Raw genomic sequence first — 27592 nt, 5'->3', positions numbered from 1 at the left:
GATGCATCATCAATAGTAGCCATTGAAGTTTGAGATATTCGCCACTGCGTAAAAGAGTTATTCACATACTATAATTTTCATGGAGTTAGTTGTTTGAAAGTACTGCAAAGCATCCAGGGTAAATGTTGGATCAGTTGCTCTATGGTTGGATGTAGTCTGTGCTTCGTGAGCAACACTAAGGGCACAATATTGAAGTACGTAGGCGATACACTCACTGAGCTAGTTTACTAAACCCGTCAAGCAAGTTCATTCAGAAAAACGAATCCAGCTTGGAGTTTTGATTTGCGAGAGGGATATGTGGGGTAATTAGAAAATATAAAACCTCGCTCAGCATTATTACAAATTTGTAAATCTAGAAGACGCCTTACTTGCTACGCAAGAAATGAATCTTCCAAGATACACTTAAGTTTTACATGTTGTAGCTACGGCAATATGATCGTTTCTTCACAGGCTTTCAAGATTTGCGCATGTGCAGTTCAAACAGGCCTACAAACATGCACTAATGAACTGCGTGGAACTTATGCGAGATCTGCACACTGTAGGTATAGGCAATTTTTAAAGTGTAGGTCGTTTGTGAAATTCCTGTAAGGTCAAAGCATGGAGCTACTACGGAGTTGTTGAGTAGGTCATACAATTAACGCAATTGGTGTTCGATCGGGACTGTCACTCGCACACAGCATCTCATGGTTCAATAAAAACAGTTGACTAGTGCAGTATTTTTATGCTGGCATTATGTCTAGACACTCGTTTTACTTGATTTCAGACATTCACGGCATATGCGCTCAACATTTGATGTTTCAATGAAATAAGTTGACTAGTGCAGTATTTTTATGCTGGCATTATGTCAAGACACTCGTTTTACTTGATTTCAGACATTCACGGCATATGCGCTCAACATTTGATGTTTCAATGAAATAAGTTGACTAGTGCAGTATTTTTATGCTGGCATTTTGTCTAGATATACTTGTGTTGCTTGATTTTGACATTCAGGGCATATGCACGCAACATTCAATGTTTCAATTAAATCAGTTGACTAGTGTCGTATTTTTATGCTGGCATTATGTCTAGACACTCGTTTTACTTGATTTCCTACAACACACAACATAAACATAGCCTATAACATTATCATAGACACTTTGGTTGAATACCGGCCAAATTTTTCACTTCGCAATTTGACAATCATTTTGTTATTGTATATTAATTAAATGCTTTTGTACACATTATAGGCATACCACTACACGCTTCCTTTACGCACACGCCAGCGTATTGTTGAGGTCATTTTAACTAAGTATTGCGTGTTCCTGTAGAGGTATTCTAAGGTACATATTTTCATGGAGGACAGCAGCCTAGATGCAAGTTTTACTGAGCCGATGCAGACATTTTTACTATGTGCGTTGCAGTTGTAGGTAGGGTTAGGAAGATAGAAGGTCATATGGTTCTGAGACATGTAAGGAGAAGGCTGAAGCCAATACAACATTTTTAAAGTAAGAAAGTCTGTCCACACACACCACGTTTTTCGACAGACAAGGTTTTTAGCAGCTGTATTTCTGACAGGCTGCGAGAGAACCATAATAATAATCCACTTCTCTATGCTATGGGTATTGTGCCAGGTAGAATTGCATGTTTATGGAGCCTACTTTCAGTTACTGCAAGGTTTAGTTTTTACCTAGGCTCCCCATGAATATTCAGTGAGCAAACTCTTAATGAGGCATAAATAAGTTATGTATTTTGTGAAACTTACAAATCATGTCCAATATGTGTAACCATTAACGTGCTCATTTGTTACTTACACTAAACCACACAGGTTTCCCCCACAGGGTCGTCTCGGGCCATATCGGTTTGTAATATCTAGACGACGTCACGCCCACGGCGGCAAAACCAAACCAGGCTATGGTCATCAAGATTCCTAGCATTGGAGAAGAAAAGAAGACATTTTAGCATGTGCTTGGCAGAAAGACTCGAAGGGGAAATCTTTAAAATATAAACACCGGGATGGACAAGCGGTGATTGTTGGACATTTGGGTCACTAACTTAACCATAGGTCCAACTTTTGAGCTTTTCTCAGGTCATTAGTGCACCTGATACATGAACCACTTAGAAATCTTTATTCTTCCTTATTCTCAAAGTACAAAAGTTGGATAGGCCTTGTAAAACTCTGCTGAGAAAGTTTTGCAAGCAAAAATTAGATATATGTTGATTTTTTTGCCTTCTTCGTGGTATTGTTCTTATCGACAGGGGTGCAACCACACATACTTCTGCGGTGAATTTTCCCCTTCCCGAGAAAACGATCGCAGGGGCCCAGGGAGAGACCATCTACGAAGAGGCTCAGCGGGACCAGACTTGAGAAAGGGTCTCAGTCCTGATCGAAGCAGAGAGGACCACTCCTTTCTGTTCAAGCAAAGGAAAGAGCTACCATACAAATTCATAGAAAGTTTATCACATGACATACGGATCGATCCTTCAAAGAGAACCAGCAATTATCCTACCGTGAAGCTTGGGTAAAAATTCGCCTCCTCCTTCTGCCGAGTTTGTAGTGTGTTGTGTGAAGTCTACCTTTCCAGGTGTGCTCGTTCGATTAGTTTTATGATAGACAGGGACACCTGGGGAAAGAGAAAAAAACTGTTAAAGGGATATTAAAACACTTTATATCACTACATAGTCCTCCTGTCTGGCTAAGGAATAGTCTAGGTGTTACATTCCATCAGGAAAATACAAGGTTGGCAAAGATTTCTTGTCTTAGAACTAAGAGACGAAGAAGCAAACAGACTGACCGTGATCCGTTTCAGGGTACCAAGCTGCCAGAACGGTGTAGTTGTTCCCACTTCTAAGATCTAGAAACATTTCGTCGCTGTCGCTAATGTAGTCCGCTCTCTTGAATTCACAGATTATCACTCCATCGTCAGATGTGACCTTCTGGTCGGAGAGTGAATTTGGAACCTGATGATATACAAATTGTCAAATTTATGTGACTAGTATCATAAAAGGCAGAGCAGTGGTAAAATGGTTGGAATGTTTACCTCACAAGTTACATATAAGGCGTTTTCTAGTTCAAAACATTTAGGACCCGAAGGAGTCTCTCCCCATTGCAAAATTGATGCTGTCTGATGGTGTCGAACAGTATTTTTGTGATTTCTGGTTTGTTATCCAGGAGGAAGGATTCGGGGAACGATCTTTGATTTGTGTTTTGACAGAGGCAGTGGAGTAGGGTTCAATCTTGTGGTTTGTGGGGAGGGGGGCGGGGTCCTCACTTAAAAGAGTGGGACATGTAATTGATTCAAGGGGGCAAAACCTCATAATATTAATCCATCCCCCCCCCCACATAACTTTTCTTTCAAATTCTCTTTGCATTCTGTACCACATATTCCATTATGTTCTTTAATAAAACAACACATCTTACCTACAAAGGGTATTCTATTTTAATTAGTTTTCTTAATTTCTCAATGTTAAGGCACCTTGTGAACAACATAGGGGGCACTTTTTAATAACAAAAAGTGCCATTTGCACATGAAGAACTTTGCATTAACAAAAGGAATTTTAGAATGATTAGATGAGAAAGTGCAACAGTAAGCCTAGTAAATACTGTGAAATGTGAAAATATGAAAAATAAGAAAACGAATCATGGATTTCATCTACCAGGAAACCCCCTCCCCCCCCAAAAAAAACTTACTGATTTGGCCTTTTTCGAGCAAGGATACTTACCTGTCTCATTTCTAACTTACGCACTTTCCTATCTAGCTATGCTACTTAATTGGTGACATTTCAGCACTACCCTGCCCCCCCCCCCTTCGCCCCAAATCCAGGATATTTGTCTGCTAATCTTATCCTCCGGCATCTATCCTTCACAAGTTACAACTACATGTTGATCTTCACAGCAGTTTTCATCTGAGAACTCCTCTTGGTTTCTACACCACATGTTTGTACCTGTAGGTATTTTAAGCCAGTGCTATTTTAAGTAGAAAGGAGAAAAAAGTAAAATAATAAATTCAAAGTTGGTGTACCACATCAATCTGTTTGTATGCCCCACGAGCCGAGTTCCAGCCTCTTAGGACACCTTCAACACTGCAGGAGTAGACTTCACTATCAGCCTATAACAAAACAAAATGGGAAGGAACAAAAAAAAAATGTATGTGTAGTAGGCCTTAAAATATGGACTGGTTTACTGGCTAACTATTGACAGTGGAATTCTTTACTTGCCAGCAAAAAAACATTTAAAGGAGTTCTTGCTTTAAGATTTATTCTATGTTCAAATAATTTCACATTATCAGAGATTACAAACAGATGTTTGACTATGGCTACCACTGCAGGTCTGGAAAACCTTCCAAACCAGGTTTGCGGGAAATCCACGATGCGCGCGGGATAGAGAAAAAGAAACCGGACGAAAATATTAAAAAAACATGAAGGAAAAAAAAAGTACATCTGTAAATACAAAAAGGACAATTTTAGAAGTAAAGTGTATGGTATGGAATGTGCCTCGTGTATCATGGGGAATAGATAGTTTTGTTCATGCGGAGGAGTCAGTTGGCTTGAGGTGTGTTTTACTCGAGACTAAATGTTATGTGGATATTTTACCTACTTTTCTTTAAAGTCTAAGATAATATTTCGCATAACTATACCAATCCTTTACTGACTGACCTAATTAATTCTAGAGTGGAGCCAAAATAGTTTACTCCATGAAACGTTCCTTGGAAACGTGCCAAACAATGTTAACAAAAACAGGAGTGTGACAGGAGACAAAAGTACCAAAATTCTCTGGGGGACTTCGCCCCCTGGATCCCACAAGGGGTTCCACCCTTGACCCCACTGGGGCCTATGGCGGGCCCCTGGACCCTATGCCATTATGCTCGCATGCTACACGTGCTCGGCGTGTTCGCGCGGGAAATCGACAGTTGTTTTTAGTGTTTTCGTGGGAAATCCAACAAGTTTTTCTAACACTGGCTACCAAGAATTAACAGTTGACATGGCTGGAAATTGTGGACCTTTCTATAGCATACCGTACTTCAAGACTGCATACAAAACTGCTGCAAAGTTTACCCTACCTATAAGTTGGTGTAAAATATGGGGATGTAAAATTGTTAGAATTCAGACACGTAACTCTGTTTTAAACTAATGATAAAACCATCAATCTATAATACAGACAACTCATACTTCCTCTTGGGTGATCGTGTGCGTGCGCAGCAGGGTGTGACTAAGAGCAGAGAGGGTTCAATTTCATTTAATGCTGAATACAGAAAAAGATCTTGAAACTTAAATTTTTCACGGTGGCTCAATAAGTCTTACTTCTCCATCAAAGTATGCTGTTGATGTATCCTTTCAGAGTGAATCTTATAGTTGGAATGTTGCTTTTCGTTCTCAATGCCCTAAATCTGCCTTTAGAATTCCATCAATAAGCAATTTTGTCTGTCAAATACAATACATTTTAGTTTTTCCCATCAGTGGCAAAAAACAAAGAAGATTTCTACATAATGTAAGTTGTAGTGCAACAAAGACCTTTCCAGTTCAATTGCTAGAAGCACATCCCTATCAATCTCTTCTGTTGCCAGATGCATTCATACTATAAAATCCACAGTGTACAGTGTCTCCACATTATTGTACAAAAATACTTATTAGGATATGGTTGCGACCTTAAGATGTCGAAAATTCCAAGCGAGTTTGTGAAATCAATAAATTTCATGCACCAGAAGTACATCCCCTTGACTCATGTATCCTTTACAATGAAGCATCATCAAACTTATTTACGAATGCCGAGCTTACCTGTCTCCTCACAACCTTAGCACCTCATTCTACCCTGTCTAGTATGCTCTGGTAATCTTTTAACACTGTGCACCCTCAACGACTGGCTCCCCGGTCATTGCTCTTCCTTCTCATTCTAACATCCAAAGTGTCTACACATGTTTTTTGCTGTAGAATGAGGTGCTAAGGTTGTGAGGAGACAGGTAAGCGAGGAGCAAAGTAAACATACTGGATAGAACTTCCTACCATTCCTCCTGACTCTGAGATGCCCAGTGCGATATATCCGCTGGTCATGGCTCGCAATATGAAGTGGATGGCACCATCTTCTTGCCTCCATTTGAATAAGAAAATGCAATTCTTTAAGTCCTCTTCTAACTCGCAAGTATCATGACTAAAGCAACCCCAATCGACACCGCATCCCGTATCATTGCTGTCTCCTCCGTTGTCAGGATGCTGTTAAGAGAGGAAAAAAATAGAAGAGGAATACATTTACTTAAAGGGAGTGAAGATTCGCACATAAAGAAACGTCTTATGCTGGTAATCTGACCTAGTTTCGAATGAGGTGTAAGAGAAGTGTAAGACACCATCATCGATCACAGAAAATACACACACAGCTTACAGTACTACCGTCGGTTATTGGACACTAGTGTACAGTCAATACATACAGCTACGGTCAGTACCCACAACACAGTGTACACAGCAGCGATGGACATCTCAGGTCTAGATAAAAGATAACAAGGTACCACGATTCATTACTGTCTGCATTTTGTAGCGACAAGAAAAAAACTTCACGTTCGCAAACAATGGAAAGTTAACGTTTTTCAGAGGGTGGCATGGGTTTGGAGCGAGTCTTCAATGCCTTTAAGACTTTTAAGTACTAATATCAATTTAATAATGTGATGGCTTTTAATGCAGGCATTTTGATATTAGGTACAGTACACAAATTTTAGAACCAGCCTTAATTTTGTAAAATTCTTGCCAATTTATCTAATGAAAGGGAAAATTCACAGACTACTGCACAAAAAGCTATAAAAACTTGACCATGCTGTATGTGCAGACTGAGTACAGAATGCCTAGCTAAACATAACTTGTAAATTTATTTACATATTTATTTTGCACAGGCATATCCACACAGTTGGGTTTCGCATATTACCGCTGGTTTCTTAATGCAGGGATGTAAGTGCAGCCAAAAAAAAAAACCGGAAAAATATTCGGAGACCCCAGGTGAATGCCGTCCTAACACATCCTACTCCTAGCTCTGACTACTTACACACTATCGTTACTGTATGTTAGGCTAGCTTAGAAGTATTAGCGCTAACACATCCTACTCCTAGTTCTTACTACTTACACACTATCGTTATGTTAGGCTAGCTCAAAGTTACGAATACGTCGCAGCGAACTACGGAATAAAAAACAGTCTCACATTCGAATGCGATCACAAATATCGACTTTCATATGCGTATCCCGTAGATTTCCGGGCCTGACTTTAGAATCCGTACCATATGAATGTGCAAGCTGACTTCGAATCGGCCGAAGAACAACTGTATAATCGCACCGGCTTGGTTCAATAGAATAACAGTCGGTGAATAGGTGCGTCGCGTGAATGATTCGCTTGAATGAGTTAAAGCGGTATAGGGTTAAATCCATCGATGTACGTGAAGAGGGTTAGGAAATATGGTTAGGAAATATGGTTTGGAAATAGGGTTAGGGTTAGGAAATAGGGTTAGGAAATAGGGTTAGGGTTAGGAAATAGGGTTAGGAAATAGGGTTAGGAAATAGGGTTAGGGTTAGGAAATAGGGTTAGGAAATAGGGTTAGGAAATAGGGTTAGGGTTAGGAAATAGGGTTAGGAAATAGGGTTAGGAAATAGGGTTAGGAAGTAGGGAATAGGGTTAGGAAATAGGGTTAGGAAATAGGGTTAGGAAGTAGGGAATAGGGTTAGGGGTATGAAGTAGGGAATAGTGTTAGGAGATAGAAGAACGGGAGGTGGAGATACGGAGTGTTGACATGAATGTGGGAGAGAAATAGTAAGCTGGCTATGGATTAACAGAAATAACTATCTAGGGTGACATTATCTCGCTGGAATTAAGATAATAAGAACGTAGTGAAGACAAATTGTTATTACATGTAGCCTTTCATAAACACTCCCTTGGACATTTACCAAGCTAAAGTCGTCAGCTTCTCCTTCGTGGAGTCTGTCATATCTCATTGGCTTGGTTGTATTTGCTATTGAACGACTATAACTTGGATTCCAAGAGGGCATGGAACTTAACCCATTTTATTAGTTAGGAACTTGGCTACACATTTAACACTAAGGTGTGTCTTTAAACATCTTGCATATTCATTATTTTACTTTTGTTATATGGTAATGAATATTCAAATATGGTAATAAAGGAAAAGTTAAGGTTTCTATTTTTCTTCCAAACGCCAAATCTTCATCCGGCTCACAGCCTGATCGGTTAGGAGTATGCGCTATTATTAATTCGCATCCTAACATCCTGGGTTCGATTACTGCTGTGTTACTCATGTTATTAATCATGTTTTCTCCTCTCTTCTCTTCTCTTCATAGATATGTAGGTCTCATCCGAGAAAACGATTGAGGAAGACAGAAAGAATAGAGAGAAATACGGTTGAAGGTATGGGGAATGTGAAATGGGTAAATGAAGGGATATAAGCGCTGAAGCGAGTTTACTATGTTCATGAAAACCGCCAAACTCTTTTAGTCCCCCAAAAATATCCAAGCCCCATTTAAAAACGCTCACCCCATCAAAAAGAGCGCCCTCTTTTAGCCTGTCGGATATCGGATGGTACGGATTCTAAATTAGTACCGATTTCCGCTGCTCACAAATATCACAAGCGTTAATTCCAAAACTTATGACGAGCACCAGCAGTTACGAAGATATTAATTAGCAGTCCAATCAACATGAATTAGGCAAGGTTTTTCAACGACAGAAATGAGCTATAGCGATTTGAAGTTCGCACGTACGCAACGATATTCACATGGCACAATGTTGTACAGTGCAATGCGATGATGCGAAACTGGAAATGGTATTTTGAGTTATCGATGAGTGAAAATTGAAGTTAGCTTGCTGCAACGGGCCAGGCATTTTTGCTGCGTTGTGTCTTTGATATTCGAACAATTTTGTGGAACTTAATTGAAATGAAAAAAAAAAACCGATTTCCGTAAAAATACGGAAGACTTATTGGAATTAAAAAAAAAAACGGATTTCCGTAAAAATACGGAAGACTTACATCCCTGTTAATGCACTAGTGCTATGTGTGGTTCACATCTACGTACAGCAATCGTGACGAGAGTCACAGGTGACAAACGACGTCATCAATTAGCTTTATTTGTACTTAAAATGATTAATTTCATTCGTTATTATGTAATTTATTATTCATCAACAGGCCGAAAAGCATCCGTAACAAAATTGAATCAAAAGGACATACTGTAAAGGGGGGGGGGGGGGGGGGAGGCACTGGTACATTGCTTTATTCTGCTGCTACACTGTACATTGCTGGGAAAAGAAAGAAGTCCATACTGACACATTCTGTAGTCATCAGTGCCTTGTACGTACACGCATAGTATTAGTATCACTGCCCTGACATACCAGTACTTCAATAATCCTACCTTCCAATACATTATATTTAAAGTCAGACAACAGACAGAGACCAGTATGAAATTTAGTGTTCAATTGTGTTTAACTTAGATTTACATATCTATACAACTACCAAAAAGGAATATATAATATAGGCCTTCTATATACTTCTGTACATACTGTATACTGTGGTTGGGAAAAAAGGGGGAATTTTTTTCAACTTTAATATGAGGTTGGTAACAGTTGTGAGCAAGTGCTAGGCCTATTAGAAGCTTCTGGTGTCGTCAAAATATGTGGCTAATATTTTCTACATCATCGAAGGGGATCGAATAAATCTTTACAAAAGTGCAGTATTTTTATGCTTGCAATTTCTGTCCAGGCACTCGTTTCACATTAGGTTGATTTTAGTCATACACATCATATATGCATAGCCTATAACATTTTCACACATGTTTAGTAAGGGAGTTGTTTACTGTACAGTAGTGTGCAAAAAACTACTCACTTCAGAATTTGACATTAATTTTGTTGTTGTGCATGAGTTAAATGTTTCATCATCTGATTTTCTTTTCGCGCACATTATAGGCCTACCATTATACGCTTCTGTTGCGCAACTTGTAAAATCCTGGTATCAGTACTGCACTGTTCATACTGGAAGATTAATGGCACAGGAAATGCCCTGGGACTGAAATGAACCTGTAGTCTTTCCAAGAATAGAATACTGGAAGCAGGTGATACTGTACATGCCTGACAGTTACTGTATTTATACACTGTACTGTAGTCTCATACTGTACACTTTAACTATATTCAGGTACTACAGTAAATCCCTTAACCTTAAGTACTGTGATTATGCATACAGTACATGTATTGAATACATGGCATGCTTTAGTTGATGCTTTAGCAATACATAATAAACATAACTGAAGAAGCAAAGAAACGTGTAATGTTGAACTGTGCAGTTCTTCTATATTCTGTACATTGAGTTGTATTAAAGATTGTGTTGTATTAAAACAGTGCTGTATGTACAGAGAACAATTTACTGTTCAAATTTTTAATTTGTATCTAACAGATTTGAAGGCTCTGAGTTTTGTCTCTCTGAATACAATTCTATGGTTCCTGTGTGTACAAAAACTGCTATACATCAGTGCACTTGTATATATGTATAGCAATTTGCTCTATTTGTATCAATAGGTACCGGTCGTACTGTAGTATTTTGTGATGGGAGACCGGATAATTTATCCAGGGCTGGAAGTGTACAGTACAGTGTCCTACAGTGCACACACTACAGTGTAACGTCCTACAGTGCAACCTCCTACAGTGTATTGTCCTATGTATAACGTCTATGTATCTAGATATGTTACGTACTGTAACTATTTTGCGATGCGATACCGGGTAAATTATCCCCTGAAGTAGTTTACTAATACTGTATGTACAGTAATTGTGTAGTGAATACATGACCCCACCACTACAGACTCAGGACTAAGAAGACCGATACATGTTTGCTTTGTATAGTATTTACTATGCAAAGTCTAGAGATGACATGCTTCAAGACCATTGCAGGATTGATAAAGGTTCTACTGTCTAACTGTCCTTTCAAACATAAACTACTGTCCTTTATACAGTGGGCCTTTAAGTTTTCCAAAATTATATCAAGTCCTGTGATTGTTGAAATTAGGAATAAATTTCAAAAGCTTTGCAAATGAAAATACATTTTGTAGGACATAGAATTTTTGTTTGACCATATAGCACCATAGTATTGGGAGGGGAAATTCCCTCAACTATGTAAAAGTAGGGATATGAGGACATTTTTTCTTCTTCCAGGATTAAGGTTGAAAGATTCAATGCACCACTATATAACCAAAACATTGGCAGGGAATTTCCCCACTGGGACTTAACATAACAGTACATAGGAGTTTAACGGGAAAAAAATGAGTCACATACACAGGTTAACAACAATTATATATAATCCACTAACCAAGTTATTGTAAGTTCTGTTAACCACACTAACGTATCATCTAGTTAACAAAAATAGCTTTGCTTTCCAACCCCCCCCCCTCCCCCTCTCTCACAAGCATACACCCACCCTATGGATACACTTCACTGACAGACTCTTAAACAATTATGTAAACTCAGACATTACTAATTATTTATTACAAAAGAAGTTTACGAGTATAACATTACAACATGCAAAGTTAACTCTATATTTGAAAGATTTGACTCTCGTCCCACGTAAAGTGATTTGAGAGATCTTTTACGTAAAGAGATATAAACATTATTACTATCACTATGAAGTAAAATTTTAGACATTAAAATACTCCCACCTCTAAACTCACTTCCTTCCGTAAGCCAACTCCCACCTCTTCCTTTCAAATCTAACATATTGGCACATGTAGGCTACACAGAGGGACTTTCCAATAAATGTACCATACAGTGCAGTATGTTGCAACATGGAGAGAGCAGTCCTTTCTAGTGCATTCTACACAAGCTCTCAGCATTGAAAGTGCAGTATGGTAATACTTCCATGCTCGAGCTGTATTAGCCTGTATATACCTTATCTATTACTGCATGGAATGTATACATGTATGCTATATAAACTGTGTACTGTATGTTTACAAGACAAGTTTGTATGTTTGAAGTTACCCCGGAGGTACTGTAGCTATAGAAAGTGCCACCCACTGGAGTACAAATTTGTGGAATCCTTAGCATACATGTACAATACTTCATGAATGATATAAATCAATTTATTTGCCAACCTCTTTGCATTCTAAAAGAAAGAGGACATTTACTGTGCTTCTTTCCCAGGTTGCAGGCTGTAATCTTACAAGTTTGCACCCAAACTGTAAATGATCTAGCCAAACTCGATCGATTCCATGGTGGAAAATTTACAGCACTGAAGAAAGGTTGACGGGTTGATAAAGGATGGCACCAGCATAGTTTACTGTACACATGTGAGTAGACTTTGACAAATTAAACATTAACCGTCAAAATTAATTAATACGACCACACTTCACCTACTTCATCACATCAGTATGAAGGTTGGTGTTGTAAACTTGTCGATGTGCACGCAAACAATATAAATCCCCAAAACTTACTGGTTTTATTATTATATTAAAGCACTTGAAACGCAGGGAGCGGTTAAGTACAGCAGATCCCTGCTTGAACTTTGTACCACTTCTTGTTGGAAAGAATGAGGAAAACAATTTGGAGCTCTAGGTGGTTTGCCAAACAGGAAGCTTTTACAGCAATATAGCACTGTGACAGAAGGCCTAAGTAAACTTATAATTAATCAATACAATTGACAAGAGTACATCAATAGATCTTAATGTGTTTAGCTATGTACGTTCTCAACTTTTTAATTCTCTGACAGTCAATCGCTAGGTCACAACTTCCGTCATAATCTTCTTGGAAAATATTCAAAACACGTAATTTGTAAGGGTTTGCCAAGCTGGTCTGAGGTAGTGACTGCATTAATGCCTTCTTTGATAAACTGTACAAAAATTCTAGACGTTGTCCCCAAGAAGGAAAACTAGCTACTGTAAATTAGATAACAGAGCACAAAAAAACAAACAAAACGAAAAACCCCAAAAAAGATGATAAAATATATTGGTTTATCTACTAGTGGGTACTGACCCATGTGTGAACAGTATGAGGGTAGGACTGGGTTAAATTAACCTCCCACTCATGAAGCTGCCACTCGCACCATCAACATCATCACACTATCCCCATTTCTACTAACTACATACCACTACTGTACTTCCAAGTGTGCATCCCAACTCTCCAACTCTCTCACAGTCTCACACCCCCCCCCCCCCCCGTCCTCCTGCCAATAACCAGAAGGAAAGTGGAGTGATGTATTGAACATGTGATGTTAACTTTGTGAATTGAGTATTATAAAACTTACTGGTTTATATATTTACGAGTGACCCACTTACCTGTCTCCCCACAACCTATGCACCGCATTCTACCGTGTCTAGAATGCCCTGGTAATCTTTTAACACTGTACACCCTCATTGGCCCTAATGGCCTTCCTTCATTTTGAGACCACTTTCCAACAAAGTGGCCCCTGACGCGACCTCGGGGAGGGTGGCGGGTAAACCCTGCCACCCGCCGAGCTCGCCGAGAAGGAAAAATCTAACGCTAACAAAGACTGCTGACGCCTCCAGGCGGAGCCCACCCTGAACAGTCGGGGTGGGGGTCCGCCCTCCGTCACCCCGTAGGCGTGCCTCCCCCTACACTTACAGAGGCCTAATTGAACAAGGGGACGAGGCCCATACTACCTTAGATGGTAAAGAGTAACCTGGTAAACCAAACTAAGGAAACAACACCCACCGATAGACAAGAAGCCGCAGGCGACCCAGGGGGTGGCGATGTCTATCGACGAAACGCGAGGAGTCATGAGTCAGGTCGAACGACCACTCCCCCGTCCGGCTGCGTCCCACCTCCCTCGGGGGAGGGTGGCGGGAAATGGAGACAGGTAAGTGGGTCACTCGTAAATATATAAACCAGTAAGTTTTATAATATTTACTTCGTTCCCCACTTACCTGTCTCCCCACAACCTATGCACCGAGTGGCACTGTCCGATGGTGGGAGGCCCGAGGGGTGGGACCCCCGGAGCTCGTATCATCGAGCGACCAAAGCCAAATCGGCCTGTGATATGTCCGATAAGTAGCAGGCGACGAAGTGATTGGAGTCTTCCACGCCGTCGTCTTGCAGATGTCCACTATTGGAAAACCTGCGAACAGGGCTGTAGAAGCAGTGAAACCCCTGCTGTTGTGAGCCATGGATCTGCCTGGACCTGTAGCCAGAGGGCGGATGGCTTCCACCAAACAGCGGGACAAGGTATCCTCCCAGGCTGCTGAGTGGGGCACTCGAAGGAGGAAGAACAGAGATGTCGAAGTACCCAAGAGATCTTGTGTTCTGTTGAGGTACCACTTCAGTGCCCTAATGGGAAACCATACTGTAGTCTGTCCTCGGGGATCAAAGAGAAGGTCTTGATCTCTGGGATGATGATGTCTCCCGGTAGGAGAGCCCAAACCTGGTTCTAGCGAAGAAGGAGGGGTCGAGAGCTATCAGCACCCCACAAACCGTAGGACTGAAGGCACCTTAGTCAAGGCGAGCCGTTGCTGCCTGGCGTGGAGCCGTAGGGGAAGCCCCTGATGGAAGGCGGCAACAGCCGAACGAAAGTCTTTGATCGTCTACACCCTGCCTCCCTTCTTGGAACAGTGTGGGTAAGGAGTCAGCGATCAAGGTTAGAAAGGCCATGGTAGGCAGAGTCTGTCTCGTTCGGCATACTCCGAATCTCCGTAGGCAGAAAACGTAAGTACCAAGGTTGTTCTCACTCTGGCGGCCAAAGTCCTTTCTGTCTAAGGAAACACCAGACAATTTCCAGGCACCTAATTGTAGGCCCTTGCTGTCTGGGTGAGCCAGCGCCCCGTCTATGGGGCAACCGACTGTGGTTTGTCCGGCAGGATCGCTGGCTCGTCCGCTAGGAGCTGGATAACTTTTGCCCGAACCGGGGTCAGCGGGGCCACTATGATGGCTGACCATGCCAAGAGGGGGAAGATGTAAGCTTCCGGTCCGTTTCGCGACAGGGACCTGGCGTTATGTGGAAGGCCTGCGGGTGGGCCGCCTGAACCAAGATGAGCAGCCCATTGTTGCCCTGTGTCGCAATCAGGTCTATCAGAGGTCTGCTGAACATGTGGAAAAACCTACTTCATGTTCGTTGCGAAAGGGTCCACTCGTCAGGGTGGAGCTGTCCCCTGGGCAGAGCATCGGCCATCACATTCTCCTTTCTGGCTATCTGAGAGACTTGTAGGGCCATGCCAGATTCTGTAGCTGTGGTGAGGGTCTCCCTTGCCAGACGGCAATATCTCCCTGACCTGGTGCCACCATGTCTGTTGACGTAGCTACAGTATGTTACCACCGTCGTGTTGTCTGAGAGGATGGTAGTCAAAAGCCCCGTACCTGGGCGCCGGAGGGCTCCAGAGAGCCCAATCCTGTGTATCTGCTGCTAAAGAAGTCAAGGACAGCGGCCTGCTTGGTGACCTTGTTAGCGCTTGTATGACAGCCGCACTCGCAGTACTGATTCAGTACCACAGTACCGTTGATGACTCTTTCAGTTATCAACCCGTTGCAATCAGAAGACTCTGAAGAAAAGGAATGTCCTGATGATGCTAAGCTGTACCCTGTAGGGAGGTTTAATGGAGGTTCTTTCCATGCTAAAAAATATTAATCATAATATTGGGGAAAGAAAAGGCGTAGACCTATTGAAAGATAATGATGCCTGAGGCGCCTAACAATATTACCCCGGTCAACGAAAACCTGTCAAGCATAGAGACAAGTATCTCCTGGATGGGAAGCTGCACTGACGAAAAAGTGCCTTGCCCAAGGAAACAACTGAATGATCCGGCCAGGACTCAAACCTGCAAGCCTTAGATCACCAGTCCACTGCCTTCACCACTTGACCACAGTACTCTCCAAAAATGAGTACTGAAGGTAAAGAATCTCACTCTGCTGAGTGAGTACAGAATCTTAAACAATGCTACCCTGCTACAAAAAATGAGACTGAGTACTGAATGGATAGTTTGCTTCAGCAGAATCTTAAACAAAGCTACAATGCTACTGTTTATGTGACTCCTACAATTAAATGTATGTATTTAAGAACGTATTTAGGATCATCCTGCAAGTAGGAACTTGAGAAGAAGCCTCACTGGCTTAACCAAGCTGCAAGCTGACTGAAGTCAGTCTCTTACATACAAATTTAACGTCCATGATTATGAAATTCAACAACTCTGTAGCTGGACAACATACATTACTCTTGGGGTGGCCTGAACCAGGGACCTTATGACTGAAAGGCTTTAACCCTGAGCTAACTGAGCGATAGACCTACTCATCAGAAACAAACTCCCAACAGGGGCTGTGAAGATGGTGAGAGGGTGGGTTTGTAGAAAATCCACCTCATAAATCCCTGGCTGCTTAACGGAGCCCGGGGAGTTACTCAGCAAACACTAAAGCGTTACTAAGCATGTAGGCCTAGTGTTTTGTTATGGTAACGTTATTAGTGGTGTAAGAGGTATGTCACCGAAAACGTTTTCAGACTCATATTTCAAAACGATTTACGTTAAGACATTAATATAACATTAATATCTCATAGAAACGTTATGTCGACGTTTTTACCACACCACATTTAACGTAATAAACACGTAATAAATGTTATGATAACGTACCCGTTACTCCTCAAATCTCTCCATGTCGAGACGTGTCAATTTCGTAGTGTAGTACAGTAGAAGTATCCAACTTCCTATTGAAACCACCTAGCGCATAGCCACGACTAGGCTATCAGCTGCTACGAAATGCAACTGTGCTTAAAATGTCGGAACATCGAACATTATTCACGAAGCGCATACTGTATGCTCGGAGCGCGTTAGCGCTTGTACCTTTGTTGGGGTTTTATCTACCCCTTTTCCAACTTACTACTAACGCGTTTGTCTTGGAAATTCACCCAAAAAATAGAGAGAGAGGTTTATTCCATGGGATCGCTCACGTAGTCGACAGCTCGTTGCAGCAAACGTTGAGCTTACACGTGTCAATCCAGGTGACTGCTTGGCCCCCCTCCTCTCATAACAAATACACAGCGCGGGAATATTGTCTTGGCAGTTTGCCAAGACTCTTGGAAGGCTTCGTTTTCCTGGCACTTTGCCAAGCTTCGAGAACGTTCTCTTCTTGGCAGGTTGCCAAGGTACTAAGTAACGAGACTGTACTAGAATCGCTTCAGTTTGCGCCTTTTAACATGCTCTGGAGGGGGTTCCACCAGCGTTTTAAACAACAAAACATAAGCAAGGTTTCAAACCTAGACATATGGCGATGAATTATAACGAGAGAGAAATATAATTAGCGAGGAGAATATGACCCATGAATGCACAGGAAATCTATGTCATGTCCTGGTTTCTGCTGGTACTCATTAAACACACATTCGGGATGTGTAATGATAAATGGTGTAGCGATTGCAGTGTCTTTCCGCAATTGATTCGAACCTGTCGTCGCAGCTCAAGCTGCTAGTTCCGGGGGGCAACACTCCCCTGATGAAAGAGACTCTTCCCCCTCTTGGAGGCGGGATTAACTTTGAGACTGGGGATAAGTATATCTCCGTTTGCCGTGGGAACCTCGCTCCAGCCGGCTTTCCTTTCGGATTGGGCGTCTGCCCTTACCACCCCGTTCTGGGGGCCCAGCAGTTGTTGATCTCATCGGTTCCCGGCTCCGGGACCGACTCCTGGGATCCGGAGTGGAACCTCGGTTCCGCACTCCCTGTGAGGTCTCGCTGGACCCGTGGTCTCGTCGGACCCGGGCCCCCGGAGCCCATCTCTGTGTGCGTACCTAGCCGGGTACCACTCCTCTCGACCCGGACATTCTGTCCATTCCGGTCGGAATTTCAAATGGGCTATTTATTGGCCTTGAGCCTTGCCCTTGCCTTCCCCCTTGGTCATAGAATCCGGACGGTGCCGGGACCTTGGGGGGCAATATCTTTCTCCTCTCTCTCTCTCCTCCGGCCTCTCTCGCCGGACTCGGGCTCCCGGAGCCTATCTCTGTGTGCGTACCACGCCGGGTACCACTCTCCTCGACCCGGACATTCCGTCCGTTCCGGTCGGAACTTCTAAAGGGCTTTTTATTGGCCTTGAGCCTAGCCTTCCTTGGGTCGGAGGGGAACGTCTGTTCCGGGCTCCTTCTGAGGTCTCGCCGGACCCTGGCTCTCCGGAGCCCCTCTCTTTGCGCGCACCACAACGGGTGCCGCTCTCTGCGACCCGGACGGACTGTCCGCTCTGGCCGTCTTTGTCATGGGCTTTTGGTTGGCCTTGAGCCTTGCCCTTGCCCTTGGTGGTACATCCGGACAACGCCGGCACCTTGGGTGGCAAAATCTGCATCTCTCTCTCTCTCACATGGGCTTTTGGTTGGCCTTGAGCCTTGCCCTTGCCCTAGCCCTTGGTGGTACATCCGGACAACGCCGGCACCTTGGGTGGCAAATCTCCATCTCTCTCTCTCTCTCTCTTCTCCGGCCCTCTCCTGGCCTCTCTCCATCTCAACTCCCACCAACTCTCTCACTTCCTCTTCATCTCCTGTCTCTCCTCCGATTCCCTCCAGGGGAACTGTGGGTTCGGTGATAGATCTAACCTGTCCCGGCCTGCTAGCCAGGTGTCGATGTGCTGCCACTGTCTGGTGTGAAAACAAAACAGACTAGACAGAGGTCTCGGAACAGCTCACACATTTAAGGTGGCTTCGAGACATGTCTGAGAAACCCACGTTAAGGAGAGACTAACGGCAAATAGTCTAACGTATCAAACGGAACGACTATAAGGAGGAAGTAGGGTGGGAGTATGCTAACAGAGAGTAAAGTTACGTGACAAAAACAACGCGCCCCGCTAGAGGCTCGCGGCTTACAAGGTACGCTACAATAGTGAAAAACTTCCCACACTTAGAAGCGAACACGTAACTAGAATACATGAAGGAAAAGGACGAAGCATGTATACAAGGGAGAGAACCCCTCTATCCGCGTACAGAGCGGGAAGGGAGGAACAAGGCTACGAGATACGCCCCAAGTGAAAACTCCCGACACTTAGGAGGTGCACGAGTAGCGAAACCCATGGAGAACATGAAAATATGAACAAATATATGAAGGTTCAAACAAGAACAACAACAACGTAATCGAACCGCCTAGTATTGGATAGGAGTTCGCGGCTTACAAGATACGTTACAAGGAGAAACACTTCCGACATATGGAAGCAACGTTACTAAACATATATGCATCGAAAACTTGTAAAAGGACGAAACATGTATATAAGGGAGAGAACCCCCTAACCGCGAACCAGCGGAGGGGGGAACAAGGCTACGAGGTACACCCCAAGTCATGAGACTCAGGGCGCGCACGTAGCAACAACTGGAGGAAACATGAAAATATACAACAATATATGAAATCAAGGATACTCCCGTCTTAACATGAAAAACAACGAAACGAGCCGACTATCTCGACTAGTTAGGAGATATCGGAACGTGGCTACAACTACGCTACAAAAGTGAAAACCCACACTGAAAGCGTAAAAAATAACGAAGTACATGAAAGCAAAACATCTTATGCTAAGTAAGAAAAGCTGAAACACATGTACATACGGAAAACATGCCTATCCGCGTAAACAAGGCGGTATAGGCAACGCTACAAATTACGCTACAAGGGGAAAACCCACACAAAAGCGTAAGAAGTAACGAAGGTACATGAAACAAGCAAAACATATTATCTTTTAAAGTAAGAAAAGCTGAAACATGTACCTACGAAAATATATGCCTATCCGCGTAAACAAGGCGGTATAGGCAACGAACGAAGTAGTCTCGCAGAGCTACTACCTGTTACCCTAAAAACGTTACGTAAGAAAAAACGAACGCATGGGCGAGAGTGTACACTAAAAACAGCCCCCAAAAACACCCTTCCCTACAAGAAAAGGATACTTATCAGGCTGGAAAAGATCCTTGGAAGTGCAGAAGTCCTGATAGGAAACTTCTAGAGTATAAATCCAAGGTAATCCGGGCGAATTTCGCGAAAATTTTTCTAACTCCGAAAAACACATTGAGACACTTTGTGGGTAGAAAAATGAAGGAAGGCCATTAGGGCCAATGAGGGTGTACAGTGTTAAAAGATTACCAGGGCATTCTAGACACGGTAGAATGCGGTGCATAGGTTGTGGGGAGACAGGTAAGTGGGGAACGAAGTAAATACAGTGAAACCTTCTTGTTGTGTGTCACTTGTGTAACTAACTATGTACAGGTCTTGGAGTAGAGAAGTTACTTTAATTTTATATAAAAGATTTCCCAACATGTTACAGCTTAATTTATGGTTGATCAGATGTTTACGTAAAAGGTCTCCACAGAGATACCGACAAGGTCACATGAGATTTAACAAGATCTGAGATCAACCCGCAGAGAATATGTCCATCATTTTTTCCTACTGTAGCTATCATTGTTTCTCTATAAACTGATTGTTTCTCTTCATGTATAGTGTACAGTGAATACTTTGTGCCAATCTCTGTTCAAAGTCAATCAATTTTCTGTCGTTTATCTTCGTTGTGTTCCACTCAAGAAAGGATCCAAATGTACAAGTGCTGTATCTCACAGCTGTAAGATCTAGAGGCATAAATAAATCGACATGTTGATATGGTCTATAAATATATATATAATAAAGAATACCTAATATACTGTAATTTACAGCATGCTGTAAATTACAGTATAGATGTATACTATATTATATTATTTGCTCTACATCTGCCTATTGCCTTTTGCAACAGGAAGTGAACAAATATATATATAGATATAAACAGGACATACATACACAGAAGTTATGTACAGTCCCATAGCTTTTATAACAATTGACAGCCTTCCTTGGAACTGACACATTACAAATTACATTAAACACTTCATTTAACATACACTGTATGTACACAGTAAAGTACTACCAAAACTGTTAGTCGAATAGGTACTGTAAAGTACTTGAACAACCTGCACAGATGTCGAATAATGTCACAGTAAGAACTCACATCAAAACTAAACATACTATATTTACCAGATCTTTGAACGCGCATACACTATGTACTCATTTTGAAGGTTCGCTTGACAGTTCATTGATTTTCACTAGTGTATAAACACCAAAATGCACATGTGATTTATTTCTAGAAGATCAATTGCATAACCAATGTTGATCTGTTACATATTTCATGTTATGTGTAGTGTATAGTTTGTTTGTGGAAGTTTTTTTGTATTGACAGGCTGTGACCTGTGCTGTACTGTAAACTAATTAATGGCATGGTAATGCAGTGTAGTATCTATATATTTACAAAGAATTGACAGACTTCTAAGGCTAAGCATAGTGTACATACTGGATATATGCTGACTGTGGTAACCATTTAAGTCATGTTGTGTGTGTAGTTTGAACCCACAATTTGCAAGGAATGCACTACAGATTTTCACATGTTCACAACTTCACATACTAGAAGTGTGTTTTTCAATCTAGTCTAGATAAAGATGAAGATTAATTGAGGTCAATTTCCACAAAATGTGACAGTAAAATCCTGTTAATATGAAGTTATGAACTCTTTTTTTAATGCTAAAATAATGCACAAAATGTCAAATATATTTTAAAAATTCCTATTTCCCTACTAACATGTAAATTACGAATTTCTTCAGAAAGTATCCTAGCAACAAAACTTTTAGTTAGCCAAGTTGACATCCATTTTGTGATATTTATAAGAGTTTATTATGGTACAACTGTTTTTTTATTTTGTGCGATACCTACTCCATAGGTTCAATGTTAAGCACAATTATAATACTGTACATGTATGTGGTGTACATTTTGTATGTGAAGCACTGTAATTTGACTCTCACTTGGTACTAATTTACATTACGGGTACTGTGGACCCTTACAGACTTCGTGACTGGAAGTTACTGTAACACCATACCTTAAATGCTTGGAAAGAAAGAACACCAACATACAAGGATACTGAACCACGACAAAAAAATTATTGAATCCTCCTCCATAAAAATAAAAATGCAAATTACAAATTATGACTTTGAAAGAACAAAGATGAATATTAGTACTTTACATTGTAGTTAGAACTTGGAGACACAGCACACACTAAAGGCAAGTACTGAGACTGGTTCTGACCAACACCCACAGTGCTCAAGTAAATGGTTGTTAAAGGTGACCACAGATACTGTAGATCTCTTGGTAGAGCTGGAACACATTTCTAACTTTGTATTCCTGATGGCATCCTAACACCCACAACAATCTTTGAAGGTGTCCAACCAGAACAACCACTTTCATTATGTACATGAATAATTGAGTCAAAAACACCCAGTAATTGTATACGATATACATATGGGAGGACAAGGTTAAAATAATGCATTGGGACAGAGAGAGGAGGGAAAAGGTATGGGAGGAAAGGGGCAGGGGGAAAGGGCTGGGATGGGAAAGGACAGGGAGGGGGAGGGCAGGGAAGTGAAGGAAAAGGGCAGGGGAGACAAGGGGCAGGTGAGGGAATAGTGCAGTTGAAAACAGATTTCGGAGGTAACTCAATGATATTATTTTGATACTTACATGACCTGCGTGACCTGACACATTCAGAGGAAGTATCATCAGAGAGAGGATAAAGGAAACAAAAAGAAGGGAAGACCAGGTTTTCTTCATCTTTGTCAAGGTCTCTGGTCTGCATAGAGTGGGTAATTTCAATGCTACGAGAGAGAAAAAAACAAAAGTTTCTACCTTTGCAACGCACTCTTGGATAAATGTATGTATCATTATTTTCACATGAAGGTGAATACAATCCATGAAACAGTTCAAAATTTTGAAATGCTTTCAAATCCATCTCTTGTTAGAACTGGTGCTTTAAAAGCTTCTGTATATATTACAAGTTTTGAGTTTCTACATATGACAACTATGTGTAGGCCTTTTTCTCTTGGTACAATTTCTGCAACATTAACTGACTTTTCACTGATGTTGTAGAGTCAGAGGGCTTGACAACGGACAGACTTGGAACACAAAACACAGAAATAAGAAAATACATGTGCACACTCTGAGGGTCTGCGAGGCTCTGCCTTACTTCTTTATTCAGACTGACCATAATTAGACTGCTTGTCTAGCTATTTACATAACACAAATGCATTAGAACAATTTATACCATTGATAGGAGGAATGTAGCATGTACCACACCAACTATAGACCACTGGTCTAGCTATTAACATAACCTACAGTATGCATGAGAACAATACCACTGATAGAAGTAATGAACTGAATACAGTATTATATCCACGTGGTATAAACTGACACACATACTGCTCATACATAACAGGCCCAGTGCAGCCGCTAATTAGCTATCTCTACAATGTAAAGTATGTGGAGCTATTGCCTAACTCTTGATGTAAAGACATTTGAAATTTGTTTTTCTTAACACTAAGAGAATGAAGTCAACAGGTCTGAAATAGGCTTAAGTCCAACTACTCAAAAATAAGGAAAAGTTGTTGCTAAATTTAAATTGGACTAAGTTCACTAAAATTCCACAAATTTGTTATAGTTATTAAAGTATTAACAGATCATATTCAATGCACTCTCTGCCCTGGTACTAATGTACATGTAACAAACTACATAACAATTTTTGAGCAGAAAAATCATGCACTTCTCTAAAAACAATATATTATAGTTGTGAACCTACAACATTTTGCACAGCTCCTGAAGAAAGTGAAAGGCATGTTTAACATCTGCTTGGTACTTTACCAACAAAATTTTAATATTTGTATATGAATTTCTACTGGGCTAGTTGACAAAAGATGAAACAGGGAGTAAAGGGTCCTTTAGTACAATAGTAGGGCCTGTAGCCTTAAACTTAAAGGTAGGCCTTAGAAGTAATTGTTCATATTCACAAAACTTGAAGGAAACAAGTTGCACATTCTGTTCTGAATCTGATATGAAAGTGGTTAGGCTAGTTTGTTACTATGGTGATATGAAACAAGTTCTGCAGAGCACTGCAGAGCTCAAATAGGGGTTACATGTTCCGACGTCTCTATGTTCCGACGTCTCTATGTACCGACAAAATAAATAAGGTCAAAATCGTTTGTACCAAGAAAACAAATTTTCAGACCCCAATATTTTGGTGATCAACATTTTTTTGGACCAAAATTCCACCCACCCACCCACCCCCCAAAAAAAACGTGACCCAAAATTTGTTCTGACCCAAAAAGTGCTTGTGACCAAAAATTGCTTGTGACCCGAAATTTGTTTCTACTCCAAATTTTGTGGACAGAAACTTTGGTCTCAAAATATTTGGTCCGAAAAAATGTTGGTCCAAAAAAATGAAGTCCCCAAATAAATTTTGTCACAAAAATATTGGGGTCACAAACTACTTTTCTTGCTACAAACAAATTTTTTCATAAAAAACAATTGCTCCAGATTTTTTCTATTTTTCGGAACAGAGAGACGTCCGAACATAGCCACGTCGGAACATAGCCACGTCGCAACATAGCCACGTCGCAAAATAGCCACGCGGCAACATAGCGACGCCGGAACATAGCGACGCCGGAACATAGCGACGCCGGAACATAGCGACGCCGGAACATAGAGACGTCGGAACCAAATAGGCTAGGTGACAGGTAATGGTATAGGCCTACTCTGTAGCAGTTTCTTATCCTAACATTAGACTACAAAAGTTTAAAGATAAAGCACGCTGTCATATCTTCCACGACACATTTTACCTCGTCGTCAAATCAACACTAACACCTAGGCATCTGGCTGTTATCTTACATTGCCTTAGCCCAGGTGTACCGTACCTTAACTTTAGCCCCCGCCTAAGAACGTTAGGACAAGCTTGGCTACAGTTACTGCAGTGTAGGCTAGGCCTAGGCCTAACTTGCCAATGTTGCTTACGACGAGTTAGCTAAGTCTAATTAACTAAGTTATTAATGAAGCAACGATCAAAGTTACACTAAATTACCTGTCGGCTCATCAATTCATTACAACTGTTTTTTTGTAAAACCACGGCGAAAGATACATAAAGTAATAACATATGTTTACATATGCCCGTGTGTGCCGCTACTGCCCAGTGTATCGGTTCTGCATGTTGTTACATGGCTGTATAAACTCATTTGAACCGCCTGACGACTTTACTATGTCCTTCACTGATCCATACTACATAGCATGCAGAACCGTGTGACTCCCTTGATCGGAAGATTCGAAAACTTACAAAGATAAATACTGACCTCTATTAGTATATTTTTGACGTCTTACTGGTAAACTGTACGTTGAAAACAGGAGCAGAGGTTTTACCGATGTGTGGTGGCGCTGACGTTGTCTGGGGTAACACTGGGAATTAGTTATGGCAGGCATGGGCGGCGATCATGGGGGGACGGGGGGACATGTCCCCCCAATATTTTAGGTGGGGGTAGGGGGATATAGTATCTAATACCCCCCAGATATTTGGTGGCATAGTCTTTTTGTGTGGCTATAAATAGAAAATAATGCGTGAGATTATTTATCCAAATCATATTTGGCGGTGGCTAAAACTTCATCCAACACATGCTGCATGAAACAACACTATTGGGAAAACTTTTTTTTTTTTTTTTTTTTCCAACTCCTTTATTCTGTAAATACATGCATGTGTACATATGAATATTGAATGCATTTTTTTTCACGTATCTAATAGTATCATAACTATCGCTTATACATAGTAATTTAAACGTTTAGCTGAGTTCATGAATAAAATGACAATTTCTGAACGCAGTACAAAGGCTATCATAAAGTTATTTTGCTCCGTATATGAGATCTATCCAAACTTTTTTCTACTTGAAGGATGAACTTAAATTTATTGATAAATTCATTTAATATTGGCACTTCATTATTCATCTTTTGACTAAAGATATAGTACTTCAAATGAAAGATGAGAAAATTATACGGATGACTCAGAATTAGCTTGTAGCCAAAGAAAATGTCACTCTTGGTGAAAATAAATTGCATACCTAGCACATGTCGCTCAATATCTAATATAAAGTTTGAAGTAATTTGACAATCCCAAAAAAGGTGCTCTATCGTTTCATCATGTCTCCCACAGAACGTACAGCTTGCATTTTCCTTGATATTCATGCGATAGAGTAAATGATTAGTTCCCAGTATACGGTGGAGAAAACGGTATTGAAAATAACAAATCTTGCTTTCTCTACAAGAAATGAAAGGAATACGGAAAATAGTCTGCCACTGCAAATCAATAAACTCAAAATTATTTCCCCATTTGTTAATAGCTATTGGGGGAACAATTATAGACTTGATCAATGACCTATAAATTTGACGAGAGATAGGCGGTATTTGATTAAGAATGTCTAACCCATTATTCTCAATTTCGTCATTGTTAAATGCGCCCATATTCTCTTTCCAATGACTAGGTATTGCAGAAACAATACCATAAAAAAGAGTAAATGGAAAAAAATCTAAGGAAAATTTCTGTTTAAAACTAGCTAAAGATAATAAATAACCGTTGCCGTCCAACAAATCTCCCACCTTAATGACGCCCTTTTCATACATGAATTTATAGAAGAAAATCTTTCTATCAATTTTCAAAGCTGAATTATTCCAAATAATTTCATTTCGAAAATTGGCCACGTTTTTTTTAAAGAAATAGCATGACCAAGCTCGACAGACATCTCTTATAAAATTGTTATCAATTAAAACATCACTAGTTTGATAATTACATTTAAATAACAATTCTTTCCCATACTTCTTTAAATGCAAATCAAAAAATAACTTCCAATAAGCCGTTATATCATTAATGTACCTTTTAACCCAAGTACATTTGAGACCCTGGATAAAGGAACCAATGTGAATTGCTTTTAAGCCGCCATGTTCGATTGAACCAATTAAAGTATTACGCTTAATCTTATCTGGTCTTCCAGCCCAAATAAAACGAAAGAGGACAGTCTCAAGATTCTTCAGAAAGTTCAATGGGGGGTCCGGAAGAACTTGAAAAAGAAAAACAAGCTGAGAAAGACCTAAGGTTTTAACAATTGTTATCCTACCAATAGGCTATTGGGAAAACTTGATTCTCAGGCAAAAGTGTACATCTGGTTGGTCATTTTTAAGCCCGAGAAGTGCCATTTCCGGTGATCTGGGGGGCTATCAAAACCAGAAATTGTCTTGTAGTAATTATATCTATCTATAGTAATTCGCGCCCCCCCCCCAGGTTAGAAAATCCTGGATACGCGCCTGTATTTATATATATGTGTACATACATATACAAAATAACGGAGTGCGCGAACAATTTGGGGGATGAAAATTGTTACGCGTCTGCACCCAAGTAAATGTTCCCCCAATATTTGAAACAAATCGCTGCCCCTGATGGCAGGCTGTCCCAACAACGCCCACACCGTTTCCCAAATTTGGGAATAGGCAATTAAGAAAATATTGACAATATAAATTAAGCATATAAGCATTGCGCAAATACAATCATTGATCACCTTTGAGGACTGGATACTAACTTAATTGGGAAGTACGCACGTACAGAGCTCCTGAGTAATGAAGTGCAGTACGGATATTCGCATAAGTGACCCTGCAGTAGGGAAGGGGTTTAACGGGGTTATGTAAGGAACTTCACTATGGGTGTAGCAACCCCCCCCCCACCTGCCCCCACTGAAATAAGTTATCTTCGGGTTTTGTCTCATTGAAATTTCGACAGTTTAATTCAATATATTTCAAAATTT

At 40.9% G+C, this 27592-nt stretch overlaps 1 protein-coding gene across 2 annotated transcripts in view; it reads right to left on the bottom strand.

The window, feature by feature from the left end:
• LOC139973205 (putative ferric-chelate reductase 1) overlaps positions 1-25019 on the bottom strand; it is a 50292-nt gene extending 25273 nt beyond the window's left edge. Inside the window, exons 1-7 of one of the 2 annotated variants that reach the window (XM_071979722.1) lie at positions 24841-25019; positions 22455-22588; positions 5977-6183; positions 3999-4085; positions 2772-2937; positions 2487-2600; positions 1791-1906 (exon numbers count right to left, since the gene is read on the bottom strand). In XM_071979722.1, the coding sequence (XP_071835823.1) occupies positions 1791-1906; positions 2487-2600; positions 2772-2937; positions 3999-4085; positions 5977-6183; positions 22455-22544 (780 nt within the window). In that variant the 5' untranslated portion in view covers positions 22545-22588; positions 24841-25019. The remainder of the gene's footprint in view (positions 1-1790; positions 1907-2486; positions 2601-2771; positions 2938-3998; positions 4086-5976; positions 6184-22454; positions 22589-24840) is intronic. The other variant, XM_071979731.1, reaches the window with a different exon arrangement.
• Between the last annotated feature and the right edge of the window lie 2573 nt (positions 25020-27592).

The sequence above is a fragment of the Apostichopus japonicus genome, chromosome 2 (genome assembly GCF_037975245.1).
Source record: "Apostichopus japonicus isolate 1M-3 chromosome 2, ASM3797524v1, whole genome shotgun sequence".
NCBI classification, from domain to species: domain Eukaryota; kingdom Metazoa; phylum Echinodermata; class Holothuroidea; order Aspidochirotida; family Stichopodidae; genus Apostichopus; species Apostichopus japonicus.
The sequence above is the reverse complement of the archived record's forward strand: the minus strand, read 5'-3'. Positions and strand labels throughout refer to the sequence as shown.